Genomic DNA, 14,094 nt, shown 5'->3' with positions numbered 1-14,094 from the left:
TACACTTAACTCACACTTCTTGTAACATGATTCAGCCTAGTACCCCTACTTGAACTAGCAATAACAGTCGTAACCAAAGAGAGGCTATTCATGACAACCTCAGTTGAACTAAAATATCATTACTAGAGATGACCAGATTACGTTGTCGCCAAAGATTCCTTTAAACAATACCGAAAATAAGCCCCCAAATACACTTCATCAAAACTTAGATTATCATAGTTGTGAACATTCTTTATAATCTACACGTTTTAAGGAAAATGAAAAGAAGTTGATTATGGAATGGCTTGGAATCAATCTTCCCAAAACTAACTTGGTCTCTTGAGGACACGTAATGTAGTTTCTTGGCTTCTACCGCATACAATCTTTGTAAAGCCCCTTTTTCACCTCTCTTCATTACGTAATAAAAGCCATAAAAACTGCCTCACTCGTTGAGGGCCCTTAAACCGCCCAAGCAACTAACAATCGATCATCTCCAGGACTCCAACTATAATGGGTTAGCTGTTCATCGGATATATGAAGGTCTGGACCTGCACCATCACAATAAAAGAAAATGCCGTAACATCTCCAATTGCCCTGGTCGTCGGCCATCCCTCTAACGAGATTTGCCAAAGGCCTCATTGATTGACAAGGATCCAAGTAGATATTTTCTGAAGGCCCCACCTCTTGTATCTAGCCTTCTCTCCAAAATCACCTTCTATTTTCATCTCCGAACATTATCACAAAGGTCCTGCCAAACTTTTGAGGATGATTTCCGTAAAGCCGTTGAATTTGCTCGCATCTCTGCGTTAGTATTTGTATTAAGAGAATCCCAAATTAAGTAGGGAAGAAAGATTTTGCTCTTTTAAGTCTATGGTAAAAAAATCTCTTCAGCCATTTTCATTTTCAATTTTAATATTGAGAAAATTTTCTCTTTCAACAAATTTAGAGCAATATCTCTGAATTTTGAAAGTGAGGTAACTCACAATAACAAATCACAATATTAATATATTTTGTCAATTTTACATAAATTTGATTGGTATAATAAGAAATTTAGCTATAATAATTTATACATTCTATCAAATTAACAAAATATGTAAACATTGAAAGCTTAAGTTATTTTTATACTAGTAAAAATGATGTACAATTAATGAAAAATATTAACATTGTGATTATAATTATCCTTAATTACCCAGTATCAAAATTAATAAAATTTAAATTCTTTTAAATTTTTTTAAGAAGAACTAATTTAATTAATTTCAAAATTGAAAGTCGGAGTCCCACCACTCTCAACCTATTTTCAATTACAAATTAAAAATAATTTTGGTGACTTTTGAAAATATACAAATTATTTTTTATTTTAAAAAATATAAACTCTTATTTAAAAACGAAATGTTATTACTATTATTTTTTGCCGTCTGAGATAAACTAAAATGTAATTTTGAATTTATGTTGAGATATAGAAAAAAAATTAAGTTCAGAACTAAATTAAGCAAGAGGAATATTCAGAATTGGTATCTCATCAAATGTGTGTTGCATTAATTTTTAAAAAATATTAAGTTTAATTTAGTATTTAAATGTGATCTAATGAAATGATAATTTATGTACATATATTAGAGTAAATCATATTTTATTTAAAAAATAACAATATCTTTGAATACTTTTTTATTAATGCAAAAGCATCGAATTTTATTAGAAATATGAAGAAAATTTATTTACAAAGTGCATTCTATTTTTAATAAAGGTGGATTAAATCTCACCCAACACTATGAAAATTTCACGACCTATATTAAATCTAGATGTTGTCTTATGCAGTTAAGAACACTTCATGAGTATATTCTAAGCATGCGTCACATCGTATGATAGAAATTGCATTATTACTAATATAAATTAAATTAAATTGTGTGATACTCACAATATAGGTGAAAAAAATTATTATATGATAAGAATTGTATTATTATGCATCATATCATATGTTAAAAATATTCTTTTTAAATTTTATTTAATAATGATCGTACTAAACTTGTATTTTTTTATATATAAAATAAACATGTATTTTAATACTATTAAACACATGTTTGATCCTTAGATTTGTATTTTTTTAATTGTTTTATTTAAAGATAATATAAAAATATAGATAAACAAAAGTATTATCGTTATAATATTTGTACTAGCCCATTTTTGTCTGGGCTCGTAAAACAAACCCATCCCAAACTAAAAGCCCAATCAGTCAAACCCAACAACACCTAAAAACAACACAAAAAAAGAAAGAAAAGAAAAAAATCAGAAATTTCAAACCCTAGGTGCGCCGCACCTAGGGCCTTCTACCTTCAACCACCTTCTGCCACCGCCACTGTGGCCACCATCCACTTGCACCTGCAAAAATAAATATAGAAGTGACAGCAATAATATAAAAAAAAATCTCTTGTAAAATGGCTATATAAAAGCCTAGAAATCAGATTGTAAAGGGGAACTTTTTGGAATACAAAAGAAACTTACAAACAAAAGCAAAAACGGAATCAAGCGATCTACCAAGGTGTTTTTTTTTCTTTTTTTCTTTTTTGAATCTATTCATACGTACATATTTTTTTTCTCTTTAAAAAAATGATATATATATATAGGGATACATATATATTTAAAATAAAAATAAAATAAAAATTTTACCTTTTCATTTCCGGCGAACGACGTCAGGCCGATGATCGGACCTTGGCCGGATGCTGAAAGGGGGAGATAGTTTGAGAGGTTTTCCCTTTGTTTTTTTTCTTTTTTGAGAAGTGTTGAAAAATAAAAAATAAAAAATAAAAGAGTAAATTTTGGTTTAAATACTGGTACTAAAACGGTACCGTTTTGGGCTTTATGCCCCAGAATCAAAACGACGCCGTTTCATCTTCACCCGCATGCACAACTCGACTCGCCTGAAGGATCCACTCTTTTTTTTAAAAAGGGTTATTTACGCTTTAAGGCCTTCCACATTTTTGTCATGTCTTAATCTAATCTTTTTTACTTTTAATTTTTTTCCTTTAATTTCGACTTTGTTTCGATTTAGTCCCCCAAGGGACTGTGCGTTTTGGGACAAGGGATATTTCCCTGATGAGTCCCTCCTCCCTTACACGTGTCTCGTTTTAGTCCAAAATCCAGCTTTTCTTTCTTAATTTATCCCTTAAAGTTCATTTCTTTTATTTTGGTCCCTTTTTATTCTTTTTGCTATTTCATTAACTAGTTTAATATTATTGTTACTATAATTATATTTATGTTTTCATGCTCACTTATTTGCTATTATTATGTTAGTAACTTTGTATTATTATCACTATGATCGTTATTACTAATTTTTTTTATACTATTGTTGTTATTATTATTCCTGATTTTATTATTAATAATGTATTATTGTTATTTTTTATTTTATTATTACTATTATCTTTTTTAAATTGCTGTTACTATTATTTATTTTACTATTTAATATATTATTATCACCCTTTTATTATTATTACTATTGTATTAAATTACTATTATTATTATTATATTTTTTTATTACTATTACTATATTATTTTATTTTTATTTTCTATTATTATTATCATTATTATTAATACTAATATTAATATTCTTATTATTACTCTTATTATTATCATTAGTATTATTATCAATATTATTATTACTATCGTTTTTGTTATCATTGTCATTTTTATTTTGTCATGTTTTATATATATATATATTTATTTATGTACTTATATATTTGCTTATTTCATTTTCTTTATGCATTTGTTTTATTTTATTTTTATTACTAGCCTTGCTTTTATTTCATCTTTTTATAATTGCTCATATTATTGTTATTGATATTGTCGCACCTATTATCATGCTATTATACGTATTAGTACCATAATTTGCTTTTATATTTCACTATAAATCACGTCATATTTTTTCTCGATACATTAAAATAATTTTTTCATAAAAGCAATATTCCATATTTAGAAATTCCAAAAAATCGTGCCCTAACTTACTAGATTTCGATTTTTCTTATTTAATCTAAAATAATGAAATATTCTTTTAAAATCACAACACGAGTTTTGAATAAAATACTTATTCTCGGAGATACGATGTGTTGTGTCCTAACTTATTGGATATGATATCTTGATACCCCGAGATAAGATTTTTGCAAACAAAGGTAATATTCGATATTTAGAAATTCAAGATATCGTGCCCTAACTTACTGGGTTTCGATTTTTCTCGTTTACTCTAAATAATCGGATACCCTTTTAATAGGTTAAAATACACAAATTTTAAATAAAAGGCAAGCTCGTTCTCGAAAATTCAAGATGTTGTGTCCCAACTTACTGGATGTGACATTTTATTATTTCGAGACGAGAAGATCTTTAACATTCAAGTGTTTCTACAAAAAGAGGGATCGTATTTTAAAGTCTTTCAAGTTTTCAAAGTTTCGACACTAAGACACTAATTAATCAACTAGGTACCAATTTTTGGGCATCACGAGGGTGCTAATCCTTCCTCGTACGTAACCAACTCCCGAACTCATTTTTTGATTCTCGTAGACCAAAAATTATCGTTTTAGTAAATCTTAACTTTTATTAAAATGATTAATTTAAGGTGACCCGATCACACCTCATAAAAAAGGATTGGTGGCGACTCCCATTGTTTGTTTTCATTTTCAAAATCAAAGTCGACCCCGTTTTCTAAAAAAATAGTTTCGACAATATTAATTATATCCTTTTTTTAAATATTTTTATAATTTAATAATTAAATTGGTGAACAATTAAAAATAACACTAACTCAATAAAATATTTAAATATAAGTATAAGTTTAAATAATATAAAATTCACCTGCATATATCAAAATTGGGTTCCACTATATTGAAATTAAAGTTTAAACATAAACAAGCATACCGATATGTTTCTTTATTAAAATAAATGGCGTTAATTTAAGATAATAAGTAATGTAATTTATGAGCACCATAACTTGTATTTAGAGGAGTTTATTGGTAGGTTATCTCCAGTTTAAGCGTAATATTAATATATTTTATATTTGTTTAAGTTCAGTTTGACCAAAAATTTGAATTTAAAATTTTGCTCAAACCCGTCCATATTTGTAAAAGACTAACCCAAACTTATTTTAGACTCGTCCATATTATTTTTTTAATTTAAAAAAACTTATATTATATTATTTTAATATTTAATAATTTTATACATTTTTTTATTTATTGAATTTTTTATATAGTCACCTTAACATTATTTTAATATTTACATTAGAGTATAGGTTTATTTTTTTTATTGAGTTCTAAATTTCATAATATATAAAAATAACATAATATAAATATTATAAACTTAAAACGGATCGAGCCGAGTCAGGTTAGGCTTTTGAATGTTTAAAGCCCAAGTCTGACCCATATTTTAAACGGAATTAATTTTTTTATTTAAGCTCATTTTTTAGACTTATTATTTTTGTCTAAATCCTCCTAAATTTTAAACAGAACTTTGGGCTTAAATGAATAACCGACCCATGAACAGATGTATCGTATTATAACATAATATAGAGCGCTCATTTGGTTAAGACATACATATATGTTAATAACAAATTAAAAAGAAATTTGAAGAAGAAATTATATCAAAGTATAGAGCTAAGAGGTTAAAGGAGCAAACCGAGTATAATTAAAACATAGGATCCAATCCAAGCCAATGTCCTCCTATTCCTACCATTGCCCCATATCCCTTATCCTTTCTCCACAAAGCAGCTTTTAAGACTCGCATCGTCACATCTCTCTCTCATTCTGCAATACAAAATGTTATCCATGGCTACTTCATCTACACTCCATACTACTTTCACTTGTCATTCCTTTCGTTATCAGAAATCCTTTAACACCCCCTTTTGCCTTAACAAAAATCCCATTTTGAAGAAAACAATCAAAACTCCAACACTAACTGCTTCGGCTGCCACGGAAGCTGTCACTGAGACTGAAACACCATCCGACTTCATCATTCCTCAGAAACCTGAGGTGGTGGTCAAGCAAGTTGGAAAGCCAAGACTGGTTTTGAAATTCATATGGATGGAAAAGAACATCGGGCTTGCCCTTGATCAAGTCATACCGGGCCACGGCACTGTTCCTCTAAGTCCATATTTCTTCTGGCCAAGGAAAGATGCCTGGGAAGAGCTCAAGGCCACTCTAGAAAGTAAGCCTTGGATTTCTCAGAAGAAGATGATTATCCTTCTCAATCAGGCCACTGATATCATCAATCTATGGCAGCAAAGTGGTGGCAACCTTGCCCAGAGCTAGATGTGCATTTCTTTATATAATTTTTTTTTGTCTTAGCTATGCAAAATGGCCTCGGTTAATCAACTGAATTTGAGAATGTTTGGTTTGAAACCTCTTAGCTCTGAACTAAGATATGAATTGTTGGTTTTAATACGATAACAAACACTGCTGAATTGTTGGTATTTCCCTAGTGATCCACATATTTGTAGATTTTTCATCCTTGTTAGATATGAATCTTTACCAAGTTAGTTTTTTTTCATGATCATTACATGTCATTGATGTAGATGGTATACGAATTTGATGCTAGTTTTTATAGAATTACCTTAGCTTTGTATAATTTTACCAGCCAAAGCATTGTCGAGGAAAATCTATTTAGTTTGGGTAGCCTGTGGAGGTAGATGCAAACATGCATTTGCCTAGGTGTCTTTAACTTGTACTGATTGAAGATAAATGAAATAATGTTTCTGCTAAAAGGACAATATTTCATCTTCTTGTTCAATATTGCAACTTAATTTCATCTTCTTCCCCTTTTGGGGATTTATATTTAATGCACTCACATAACCATGAGTCCCTTATTTTGGTTCCACGATTTCTCTTGTGTGTAGTCATTAAGCCTATGCAAGTTGTGTTGCATTCTGGTTTTTTCCTTGCAGGATGATACGTACTTGCATGCTAAGGCAAGGTAGTATAATTATGTTTGGGAACTTCGACTTGTTTTCCAACATATTTTTCTTCGAAAATAATTCCAAAAATGTTAACATCGAGTTTACGTCTCAAGAAAATAAACAAACAAGGGGAAACAAACAAACAAACTTATAGACCCGACTGATACCATAATGCAACTCGCCAAACTTCAAAATGAAATCAGTATACTGATGCCCCGCAGCAGCCACGAACTTGTCTAGTCCTTACAGAAAACGGCGCCTTATTCATGGTAAAGGGTCGTTTACCTTTCGTCCCAGAACTTTGAGCCACATGTTCTGTGGGGATTTCGGGTACAGCCTCCACCTTCAAGCCAGCACGAAGGCTTGAGGGGATTTGCTTATCAGATGAGTTCTGAAACATCAGTGCAGTTTTCTCTGTGTACTCGTAATTCTCATCTTCATCTTGGACCTTGACTTTAAACATGCTTGTGTTCATATGAAAACTGGAATCATGGGAATCGTAATTCTCATCGTCGCTCTCATGAATGGCTACTTCCTTTTCCAATAGCTTGATAGGGTCCACTTCATCCAACGACATTGTCCTAATGTCCAGGTTTCCTTGTGATGAATCTTTACTTGAAGAAGGGCTCGAAATCTTGATTTCTGGTGTCTGTTTCAAGTCCTCTGCTTGATTGCCTTGTTGAGTTTCTTTATCTTCAGAATTTGGTTCCTCTCTCTCAAGCACTCTTTTTCTTTGACTATTGGGACTGTTTTGATCATCATCATGATCATCATCATCAGGATCATGGAAATCAGAACGAGAGAGTTCCACGGCTGCTCTTGCTGCTGTGGCCGCATTTGCAGCAGACTCAAAGGCTGCTTGAGCGGCATCAGCTACATCCTTATATTTTTTCCTTGCTTTTGTTGAATCAGAGAACTCGTTGTCATCTCCTAGGACTGCATGGTTACTTGCCTTACCTATTGTGCCTAACTTGGGCTGGCTATGATTCTTGCTTCCGTCCAAATTTTCCTGCATTGATAACATTACTAGCAATTTATGAGTTAATCTCTCTGTATGTTTCTGTCATAAATTGCGTACCTGGGTAGCGGAAACAGAGGTTTCACGGAGTTGTAGGGCAATGCTATGCTCAGCAGCAATCTCATTGAGCACATTCCATCTGCTCTGCAAGTCTGGTTGTTTGGTTGAGAGTTTCTGTATAATCTGTGGAGCCGAAGATTAACCTTATAGCAAATTTCATTACTATTCCTATTTGTATTTAACGTAGACAAGTTTGAAATCAAGATTACCTTAGTGTTGACTCCACAATTGTTGCGCAACTCAATGGCACGAGCAACGAATTCTTTGCCATAGCGAGACGTGAAGATTGCACGAATCTCTTGAAGCTCGGGAAAATCTCCACACCTTGAAGATGCAAAGAGCAAGCCACATATTGCCTCCTTCAGCTCATCAGGGCATTCTCTGCAGATCAAATATAACTCAGGGTTATCAATAAAACTGAAAAAGAAAAAGAAAAAGAAAAAGAAATGATGGAAGAAATTACAAACCTGTCTTCCTCAATGAGATGGAGTCTTTCAATGAGGAGATTACAATACCCTTCCAGGATAACAAACACGTCCAACATGTTTTGCTCCTTCACCACCTGCTCCGCCTATCCAAACAAAACCAAAAGTTTAGCTCCAAATAAATAAATATTCACACAATATATAGGATACAGTAAATAAATAAAGCATAGTTACTCTAAGAAGAGCACGATCATGGTGGCCGAGCTGAAGGAGCTCCACAACATCAGAGCGAGCTTGGTTGCTGCGAATCTGACGCCGATTCTTGAAAACGGAAAGACGAGAAAGGGCAACACTAATAAGTGATTTCAACTTGTAGGGCTTGAACCCTCTTCCAAGCAACGCGTCTAGCTTCTTCCCCATAACCTTGCAGCTACCGCTCCTTGGACTTAGATGAACAATAACAAACAAAAGAGGAAAGTGCAAGGCCTGGCTTGGCTTGATTGTGCCTTTTATGTGCTGTGGTGACGAGGGATGTACAGCGTGGGGAATGATTGATTACATCTTTGCTGGGCCTGCCATTTCCTTTCTTAAGACCTAAGTCTTTTGTATTTTATTTCCTAATTATTAATAATCAATAATAGGGAAACCAAATCAAGAAAAGCGAAGACTTTAAACGCGGTTACTTCAGCCTACAATTTCCAGGAAGAGGACTGAACGCAAAGCCACATTTTGTTATAAGAGAACTGACGCGTTTTCATGCACCTCAAAAATAATCGCCAAAGAGCAAAATTTATTGCTTTATATTAAGATAAGTGGAAGTGTAATATAAAGTTTTTTAATACAGCTCTTTCAAGTAGAGTTTGGTGGTTATGAATTTCTCTTTATAAACAATAAATTAAAATAACTCACCTATTTCAACTATGCCCCGGTTAAATATGTATTTTTACTGATTTTAACCATTAGTATTTAATGGTAATGATGATGGGGTTCGACATATAAGTGGGTGATTTGGCAATGCTATATCAAATAAAATAAAATAAAATAAAATAAAATAATTAAAAATATTTTAAAAATAAGTATGTAATGAATTTGGACAAAAGATTGTTTAATTCTATTTGAATCTAGGTATCTATTTGTTCTAGAATTATAAAATATTATATAAAAAAGGAGTTAGTATTTAATACATTAGCAGTATTTTTTTATTTCATAACCAATCTTAAAATATTGCCAGGTGTCTTTTTTTTTAAATATTTACTCTGTAATATTTTATAATACTTTTGTAGGACATTTGTCAACCCCTTGACCCTACTTATGGACTTTAAAAACTTCATTGGCAGTGTACCAAATATTTTTGCTTATAAAAATTATAAAAATGGTAAATTACACCAATAGTCACTCAACTTTGGCGTAGTTGACAAACCAGTCACCTAGGTTTCATTTCAGTCACTCAACTTTCGAAAAGTGACAAAACAAACATTTTTACTGTTTTCCATCACAAACATCATGGCCTAGTGACATGGCAGATGACGACATCCTTGGTGTCAAAAAACCCTTCAGCTGGCTAGTTACTCTCAATTTAACAACACTACTAGCACCAATTTAAGGTTAGAGAAGAAGAAGAAGAAAAATGAGAAGAGGAAAAATAGAGATGCCTAAAGTGATTCCGGTGTGCTGTTGTGGAAACCCAGCCAAAATAAACACATTTTGGTCCAATGACAACCCAGGTAGGAGGTTTTTTGGGTGTAAGAAATTTGGCAGTGGATTTCAAAAACCATGTTGGTTTTTCACCTGGTTTGATCCTCCATTGACGTCCCATTCACAAATAATGTTGTTGGGTCTTTTGAAAAAAGTGAGGACATTGGAGGATGTAAAGAGGAGGGAGAGAAAAACATGGTTTTTGGTGCTTATATTTGTAACGGTGTTGTTATTTTTTAAACCCTAAATCAAATTATGTTGTTATTGTTAGCACTGAAAACTAACTTATTTTATGTAATATTGTTGCTAGTATATTGTTGTTTACGTTGTTATACATGGCTGTTGGTATGTTGTTGTTTATATTGTTATACATGGCTGTTGGTATATATGGCTAACCAGCTTATATTGTTGCTTACAAACTTGAAAGACTTGAAATGGAATATAATATGTGGTTGTTGCTTACAAATTGTTTTGTAATATTATTGTTGCTTACAACAGTTAGAAAGTTGTTTTGTAATATTTGATTTCATTTCAAAATTTACAGACTTGAAAGAATGTTTAATCTTCATTTCATTTGTATTTCTCAATACTCATATGTCAAAAAAGATAACACATATGAAAAATAAAACATTTGTATTTCTCAATTCTCACACATTTGTTTTCTCAATACTTATATGTTGGAACAGATAACACAAACTGCATAGATCAATGCTCATATGTTAAGGCCAAAACATCAAACTGTTTACAAAAAGAAGGATGGGCAAATTATTGCCAAATTTTCCTACAATTCAACACAATTAAACAGATGTAAATTGTAGGCAAATTTACAAAAAAAATCAGTGGCTATATGCATAAGTTTATCGATAGTAGTAATCATAAGCAAATTTACAAAAATTAATCTACCTAAGTTAATACATCAGTAGCAGGTAAATTTATACAATTTCAAAAAGTTAATAAAATAAGGTTTGTTCACAAAGTCATCATTGGTCTGTCATAGATGACTCTTGAGTAGGACGTATCCATCTAACAATGGCTGGTTTCCTCTTGAATAGGAGCTTTTCTCTTGGGGCAGCAGCTTTTTGGTGAGTTGGGGCAGCTTGTTGATGAGTTGGGGCAGTTTGTAACTGAGTTGGGGTAGACTATTGAGTTGGGGTGCTCTCTTGCTAATTTTGGGTAGCCTGTTGCTGAGTTGGGGCAACCACTTGGTTGTGAAAACAAACTTTAAGTCTTTTGACCTACAAGAACAAGTGAAATCTGTCAAAAAAATTTTAAACAGAAGTAATATAACTTAACTTAAGGCAAATGACTTACTAGAATGTTTTGGCCAACTTCCACTTTGCATCTCCTTTTATTATGGCCATTCTTTTTGCATTTACTACACCTCATGTCCACCTTTCTCTTGCTTAACCTTTCTGTTGTTTGTGGTTCATCAGGTTCTTTTCTTCTCACCTTAGTAGGTCTGCCAGGTAGCCTTCTTAGTGTAGGAGGCAGTATTGGCAGCATGTTTGACAAAAAGACCTATTGTTTAGGACCCCTCACCAGCCTTATAAAGTTGGAGTAAATTTGAAGTTGGGTTTGCTTGGTGTACCAAGTTTGTACATAGGTCTTTGTGAACTCATCTTTTAGATGAATGACAACCAGTGCATGCATGCAAGGGATGCTAGTAAGATCTCAATTCCTACAGGAGCAGGAATTCTCAACTAGGTCTACCACATGCTGGCTGCCTAGACCACATTCAACTAGATACCTGTCCCACTAGCATGTGATGGAACACAACTAAAAAGCAGTCACCATGCTTGGTTAAAAAACAATCACTAAAACAACATTGTGAGCAGCCCCACCAACAATCATACACATACACACACCCCTCCAAAAAAAGTCACTACATGCATATTATTAAAAAAATACTCATTACATGCATATTAAAAGATAGTCAACAACATGTATATTAAAAAAACAGTCATATAAATCAACAATCACTGTATGCATATTATTAAAAAATACTCACTGCATGCATATTAAGAAATAGTCAACAACATGTATGTTAAAAAAATAGTCATACACACCAACAATCACTGCATGCATATTAAAAAAATAGTCATACACACACACACACCTAAAAAAGTCACTGCATGCATATTAAAAAACACTCACTAAAACATGTGACCAGCAACATAAAGTCAGAATAAAGGCATTAGAAAGATTAAAAAGAGTAACTTTACCTCAATGAATATTTGATATTTACATCCAGCTTTTTCTTGATCTTTGGACATAACATTCATTTCCATTTGTTAGCTTATTCTTTTTTCTTGACAATAAGCAACATAATCTTGGTCCTTACTGTTTCCATCATGGTCAGAATAGGTTTCCCTCTTGCTTCTAGTATCATCTACCAGTAAACAACATAAATGATTAGTGAATTGCTAATGATTAGTAAGAAACATAAAACATTGGGGTTTACCTTGTTAAAGGATTCAAAAAGATTATTCACCAACATGTCAAAATGACTCCTAATTGAGAAGTGAGACCCTGACCAGTGAGTAGGGTTCTTTTCCTTCAACCAATCACAAGTATGCTGATTGGTTTTCTTTAATTCGCCCATGGCATCCTCAAAATCCCTTGTAGTACTTGCTCTGGCAGCTTTCCGAAGCAAATCTTTCAATTTCTTTGTTTAGAAACCAGCTTTCTTGAAATTGGCATGTAGGTGTGTAACACAGTGTCTTGTTTTTGCATTAGGAAACAACATACATATTACTTCTAAAAGTCCCTGCAGTGGAACAAATACAATTTAATTCATTGACAAACCTCAAACCCTAAATAGAAACAACATAAAAAAATAAATAAATGGACTTTTCCTTTTTATTTGTCAGACATGAAAGATAACTGGTATGAGCTCACAATTTCCAAGTCTATTGTGAGCAACTCCAAGAAACAAAGCCATGATGCTTAGTTTTCACTTTGGACAGCAGCATATGCAAGAGGATAGATGCCATTATTTGCATCTATCCTAACAGTTGCAAGCAAGTATCCACCATAGTAGCCCGTCAAGAAACATCCATCTAAAACTACTATTCTCCTACAACCAGCCTTATAGCCATCTTTGCATGCCTGCAGACAGACATACATCTTTTGAAACAACTTGTTATCCACATAACAGATTGTTGTTGTTCCCTTATTTTAGGTCCTAACCTCTAACAAATACTCATAAATCTTCTCATATTGAGCCTTATGAGCTGCTTCAATTAATTCCAATACCCTAAGTTTAGCCCTCCTACATTTGATTAGTGAGACTATGCAACATAAATCTCTTTTGACATCTTGTTATAATAATTTCAGAGAATAATCAGGATCAACAATGAATTTTTATTTATAATGTTCACCTATATAAGCAGATTACATTCTTATTTTTATAGACTTTAGAATAAGTATGGTTAGGGTTTGAACTCCTAATTTGCCAAGTCTGGTCAGTAGGGTCATTAGGGTAGTCTAGTGGCCCATATGAACCAAAGACATTTTTCACTGTAGACTGCCTTTAACCTTTTTAAATTATTTTTGTGAAACTTAATAAAATAACTATTCAACTTACCATACTGCTTGGTAGCTTCTTTTAGACTATCTTTAGACTTAAATAACATTCCAACTTTAAGTCTAGGATTACTCATGTCATTCTCTAGGTTGAACTCAAGCCAACTTGGCCATCTATGTCAGATTCATGTGCACTATCTAACCTTTCATAATCATCACTATCACACAATTCACCTACTTCTATACTATCCATGTTTAAACCATCTAAATAAACTCTTATCCTATTAAACACAACATTTTTAGATGCACCACTACCAGACACATCACTATCAAACATTTCTTCTTCATCACTACCAGACATTTCTTCTTCATTCTCATTAAAATTGTCATCAATTAAACCTGCTAAACAAATTACTCATCAATAAAGGCAGACAATATAGGCAAACACTTTAACCATTTTTGTCAAACAA

General features: G+C 32.4%; 2 protein-coding genes across 3 annotated transcripts; one reads left to right on the top strand and one right to left on the bottom strand.

The window, feature by feature from the left end:
- Positions 1–5,620: 5,620 nt before the first annotated feature.
- On the top strand, positions 5,621–6,418 carry LOC121203073 (30S ribosomal protein 3, chloroplastic). Its single transcript, XM_041099147.1, has one exon. It carries the CDS (start codon positions 5,766–5,768, stop codon positions 6,255–6,257), a length of 492 nt encoding a protein of 163 aa, XP_040955081.1. The 5' UTR covers positions 5,621–5,765; the 3' UTR covers positions 6,258–6,418.
- A 529-nt stretch (positions 6,419–6,947) lies between these two features.
- On the bottom strand, positions 6,948–9,174 carry LOC107887168 (uncharacterized). Of its 2 annotated transcripts, none has more exons than XM_016811331.2 (5): positions 8,639–9,174; positions 8,447–8,550; positions 8,189–8,360; positions 7,980–8,102; positions 6,948–7,910 (listed from the first exon to the last, which is right to left on the bottom strand). In XM_016811331.2, exons 1-5 carry the CDS (start codon positions 8,822–8,824, stop codon positions 7,101–7,103), a joined length of 1,395 nt encoding a protein of 464 aa, XP_016666820.1. In that variant the 5' UTR covers positions 8,825–9,174; the 3' UTR covers positions 6,948–7,100. The 2 variants fall into 2 exon arrangements, with proteins under 2 accessions (XP_016666820.1, XP_040955073.1); XM_041099139.1 differs by having other exon boundaries at positions 6,948–7,889; positions 8,639–9,170.
- Between the last annotated feature and the right edge of the window lie 4,920 nt (positions 9,175–14,094).

This window comes from Gossypium hirsutum, chromosome A03 (genome assembly GCF_007990345.1).
Source record: "Gossypium hirsutum isolate 1008001.06 chromosome A03, Gossypium_hirsutum_v2.1, whole genome shotgun sequence".
Classification (NCBI taxonomy): domain Eukaryota; kingdom Viridiplantae; phylum Streptophyta; class Magnoliopsida; order Malvales; family Malvaceae; genus Gossypium; species Gossypium hirsutum.
This window is presented reverse-complemented; position numbering and strand designations above follow the sequence as displayed.

What these genes read in the sequence shown, in the direction of transcription:
- LOC121203073 (XM_041099147.1), top strand. Translation starts at nt 5,766, where the DNA reads ATGTTATCCATGGCTACTTCATCTACACTCCATACTACTTTCACTTGT.
- LOC107887168 (XM_016811331.2), bottom strand. Translation starts at nt 8,824, where the DNA reads ATGGGGAAGAAGCTAGACGCGTTGCTTGGAAGAGGGTTCAAGCCCTAC. An exon ending in ATGATCGTGCTCTTCTTAGA is followed by an intron (nt 8,551 to 8,638) that starts GTAACTATGCTT and finishes TTGTTTGGATAG; the next exon opens with GCGGAGCAGGTGGTGAAGGA. An exon ending in CCTCTGTTTCCGCTACCCAG is followed by an intron (nt 7,911 to 7,979) that starts GTACGCAATTTA and finishes TTATCAATGCAG; the next exon opens with GAAAATTTGGACGGAAGCAA.